At 42.2% G+C, this 4,734-nt stretch overlaps 1 protein-coding gene across 1 annotated transcript in view; it reads left to right on the top strand.

The window, feature by feature from the left end:
* Window positions 1-1,293: 1,293 nt before the first annotated feature.
* TLK2 (tousled-like kinase 2) overlaps window positions 1,294-4,734 on the top strand; it is a 152,083-nt gene continuing 148,642 nt past the window's right edge. The window contains exon 1 of the mRNA XM_011966130.1: window positions 1,294-1,584. Within this exon, the coding sequence (XP_011821520.1) occupies window positions 1,504-1,584 (81 nt within the window). The 5' untranslated portion in view covers window positions 1,294-1,503. The remainder of the gene's footprint in view (window positions 1,585-4,734) is intronic.

The following is a 4,734-nucleotide window of genomic DNA, read 5'->3' as shown; positions in this document are numbered from 1 at the left end:
TGGAGCCGGCGAGGGGCGCCGGGACCAGGCCCCGTCGCCCCTGCTTCCCGGCTGTTGGCTGCAGGGAGGATCCCAGTCCAAGGCCCTGCTGGAATTAGACGGAGTGGCTATTTCCTTAACATGAGTTGACATTAAACGGAATAACCGCCGGGGCGTCATTTTCCGGGCCGGGCCTGGGGATGGATAGGTTTGGGAAGTGTTGCGAGAGACCTTGGGGTTTGGGAGAGACTGCAACCTCTGCCATTCCGACCTCGATTAGGGCAGGGCAAGACGCGAGGAAGGCCACGGGGGAAACTCATTCCCCCAGTCTTTTTTTTCCTTCTTTTTCTTTTTATAAAGATGCATTTCAACCTTTCTGAGAATTTCCTAATTCTCTCTCTAACCTGCACTTGCTTGTGTGGGTGAAACTTTAATTTGTCACCTTTTCATTCCCCTTTGCCCCAGGCTCTCAATCCAGGAAGGGAAATGAAACTGAAGGACTTGTAAGGGGGTTGTTACTGGAGATTGTGGAGTTGTTGGATTGCAGAGGAGAATGTTCGATTCATTTTTTCAGTAACTTTAAAATCACACCAACCATTCCAACTACTTAATAATGTGTTCGAAGGGGTTCTATGTAATGATGTATGTTTCTTTTCCACTGTTAATTTTAAAGGGAGGTTTTCAATGGGTCTTGTAGGAGTTGGTCTCTTGCAAAGGATGGACATATTTGCTGAAAGTAGCCTGTGCATTAATTGGTTATGGAAGTTTAAAAATGGTGTCCTCCTGCCCCTCCCTGCTTGGAAGAAGGGCTAAAAGCAGATGTCCAGAATCAAGAGAAACCTACTGCAGGGAGTGGTCAGAAAAAGATTTTTTAAAGGGATTGTTATGGAGCTATATTAATTTCCTGAGTGAATGGGAGGTGGATGGTTTTACCGTGGGCTCTCTATTAAATTTAAAATAATTAATTCCTTTTCTCATGAGCTACTGTGAGCTCTTCAGAGAAAGGAGCTGTATTATAGTGTTTTTGCAGTTATTTGTAGTTTCTGATTCATCCTATATTTTTTTGAAATTATTGTCAATGGTTTGTATTTTTAGTTTAAGGACTATTTCCTGAGTGGGAAATAAATATCTGAAGATACTTAGCTAGATTCGAAGGCTGATAGAAGGAATTTTCTTTTTGCAGGCTAGTTCTTGTTTTGTTTTTTCCCCTGTGCTCAACTTTGTTACAGAGATTATATGAAGGGTTTGAGGGGTTTATTTTTGCTGTTAAAATCAAATCAGAACTAGGGAAGAATAAGTGACTGTCATAGAAGAGGACTTCTGAGCTGCTTTAGATGTTTTAAATGTATTACTGTTTGATGCAGCACATAGTAGTCTACCACTCGTATGCTGTATTTCCTTGAGATTTAACTGCATTTGATCATTCAGTGAAATAATTACTATGAGTTTTGTTCTACAAAAAATTGCCTCCTCACATTTTAGTATTTATGGTTTCACAGCCTACTTTTTTCTTTTTCAGTAGAAATGATGGAAGAATTGCATAGCCTGGACCCACGACGGCAGGAATTATTGGAGGCCAGGTTTACTGGAGTAGGTGTTAGTAAGGTGAGTAAAATGATGATAATGAACACTATTCATATTCTGATTTAAACACATTTTTTAAATGATTAAGAGCAACTTGGGTAGGCCCTTCTGATAGTTTGCAGGGGAGATGATTTGGGTCTTAATTTCAGTGAACTTTTAGGTCCTACTAATCATTCCAGTAGTCATTTAACATAGTAGGTTTGAAAATGTTCTATATGGGAATATATGTTTCTTCTTCCTTGCTGGTATAGGAGAGGTTTCTCATGGTTCTTGTTACAAGGAAACTAACAGGATGTGTGTATAGATTCTATGCCATATTTTGTTAAAACTTGTCAGTCATTCAGAAAATTATAAAGCATTGCATAGCTTTGTTACATTGGACTTTGGAGGTAGTTACATGGTAGAGTTTTGAAAAATTGGCCTCTGTGAAGTCTGCAGACTCTTTACTGGTTGCACCCTCAGGCTGGTTTGTTGCTCTTCTCATTCTTCCTTCTTAGTTTTTATTTTTGTTGCAGGAGCATAATATTAGATTAGGCCCCCATTAATGGGCACCTATGAAGTTAAGCAATGTTACAGTTTCCTATGCGTGCTTTTGTACCCACTGGTCCACCCCTCTGCTCTCATAGGATGATTTTACAATGTGTAAAATGTTTGATTTTAATACAGTATGCAAAGTATATTTACAATATTTTATTTAAAAGCTTCATTGGTCCAAGATCACATTCCTTGGGCTTGAGGTGTGTGAATGTATGAGCTATTGAGTTTTTTTTTTTTTGAGACATAATTTTGCTCTTGTCGCCCAGGCTGGAGTGGAATGACGTGATCTCAGCTCACTGCAGCCTCCGCCTCCTGGGTTCAGGGGATTCTCGTGCCCCAGCCTCCTGAATAGCTGGGATTACAGGCGCCCGCCACTATGCCCAGCTGATTTTTGTATTTTTAGTAGAGACTGGGTTTCACCATCTTGGCCAGGCCGGTCTTGAACTCCTCCCCTCAGGTGATCCACCCACCTCGGCCTCCCAAAGTACTGGGATCACAGGCGGGAGCCCCTGTGCCTGACTGAGCTTTTGATCTTTAACCAATGTGATACAACATTTCTTTCTGTGCTTTTCAAGAAATCCTGTCTCATGGTAACCTGGGTGTTGATCTCGTGCTCAGTTAATAGCTTCTCCAAGGAGAAGGCGTGTTGAGGTTTAGTTGGAAAAATGGGCTTCTTTGATGGGTCTCACATTTTGGTGAGCTGGGATAGCTTGATAGGGTTTCGTTGTTTTTTTTTGTTTTTTTTTTTTTTTTGAGACAGAGCCTTGCTCTGTTGCCCAGGCTAGAGTGCAGTGGCACGATCTCGGCTCACTGCAACCTCTGCCTCCCGGATTCAAGTGATTCCCCTGCCTCAGCATCCTGAGTCGCCGGGATTACAGGCATGCACCACCACACCTGGCTAATTTTTTTTTTATTTTTAGTAGAGACGGGGTTTCTCCGTGTTGGCCAGGCTGGGTCTCGAACTCCTGACCTCAAGTGATCTGCCCGCCTTGGCCTTCCAAAGTGCTAGGATTACAGGCATGAGCCACCGCACCCAGCCAGCTTGATAGTTTTTGTTTATTCAACAAATATTGAGCACTTGCTGTATGCTAGGCATTGTGCAAGATGTTAGGGCTGATGCTTGAGCACAGTACCTCCACATCTGCAGTTTGGGGAGAGCGAGATGATACCGTGATGAGATCTGTATTACAGCTGTAACGAGGTGCTGTGGGAACACAGGATTTGTTACATATTCTTAATTTCTTTGGCCACTTAGACAGTTTTACTTTTGTGGCACTTTAGAGTGGCTGTACTCCTGGACATTGTATATTGAAGTTGCATGTACAAATGTAAACTCTCTGATCTAGGTAAAGTAGCTTCAAGTAGAAGTGAGCAATGTATTTGAATACTAAATTGATCTCTAAATGACCTCTGATTTGTCTTTTCACTTGAAGATTGAGCATAAGGCTAATATCCAGATCTGTCTGTTTAAATGGTCCCCCGACACCCCCCCTCCCCCATCCTGTAAGTCAGTAAGTTTGTATTCAAATTGTACATAGTTTAAGCTCACTGATCTTTGTCATTAGGGTTGTTGTTCTGTTTTTAGGTTCTTGATGGCTGTATCCAAGTATACTTTTGATGGAGTAGGGCATAAGTGGTAAGAATGAGTGACATTCAACATGTTGCTGTCTAGCCCCAGCTTAAAATCATGTAACTAAGGTATCAGAAAACTTTAATACAGTAGCCTATCTGTTTAATAGAAAATTCTGCCTTCAACATAGAAAGAAGTTCTCTGTACAGAAAAAGAAATTTACCTATTTCCAGTTTTTTTGTTTGTTTTTGAGAGGGTCTCACTCTCTAGCCCAGGCTGGTGTGCAGTGGCAGGATCTCAGCTCACCTCAACCTCCACCTCCCAGTCTTAAGTGATTCTCCTGCCTCAGCCTCCCAGATAGCTGGGATTACAGGCCTGTGGCACTAGCACACTGTTAACTTTTGTATTTTTAGTAGAGATGGGATTTTACCATGTTGGCCAGGCTGGTCTTGAACTCCTGACCTCAAATGATTCACCTGCCTTGGCCTCCCAAAGTGTTGGGATTACAGGCATGAGCCACTCACTGCACCCAGCTTTATTTCCAGTTGTTTTTATTCCATTAGTTGTTTGTTTGTTTGTTTGTTTGAGACAGTCTCGCTCTGTCGCCTAGGCTGGAGTGCAGTGGCACAATCTTGGCCTCCTGCAATCTCTGCCTCCAGGGTTCAAGCGATTCTCCTGCCTCAGCCTCCTGAGTAGCTGGGACTGCAGGCACCCGCCACCACGCCCAGCTAATTTTTGTATTTTTAGTAGATGGAGGTTCCACCGTATTGTCCAGGCTGGTCTCGAACTCCCAACCTTATGATCTGCCTTTCTCGGCCTCCCAAAGTGCTGGGATTACAGGCGTGAGCCACCATGCCCGGCTTCAGTAGTTGTATGTTATTTTGATATTTCCAGTCATGGTTAGTATTGCTGATTACAATGAATTTGTTACTTGAGGACTAGCAGGAGAGTATTTTTTTTTTTCCATAACAAAGAAACTTGAAGAAAAAAATTCTGTAGTTTGCAGAGCTGGGAAAATAAAATCTCCATTTTGTATGACTTCTTTTTTTTTTTTTTTTTTTTTT

Source organism: Mandrillus leucophaeus, unplaced genomic scaffold (assembly GCF_000951045.1).
Source record: "Mandrillus leucophaeus isolate KB7577 unplaced genomic scaffold, Mleu.le_1.0 Scaffold747, whole genome shotgun sequence".
In the NCBI taxonomy this organism is placed as follows: Eukaryota; Metazoa; Chordata; class Mammalia; order Primates; family Cercopithecidae; genus Mandrillus; species Mandrillus leucophaeus.
Note: the sequence above shows the minus strand (reverse complement) of the source record. Positions and strands in the feature narration are given on the sequence as shown.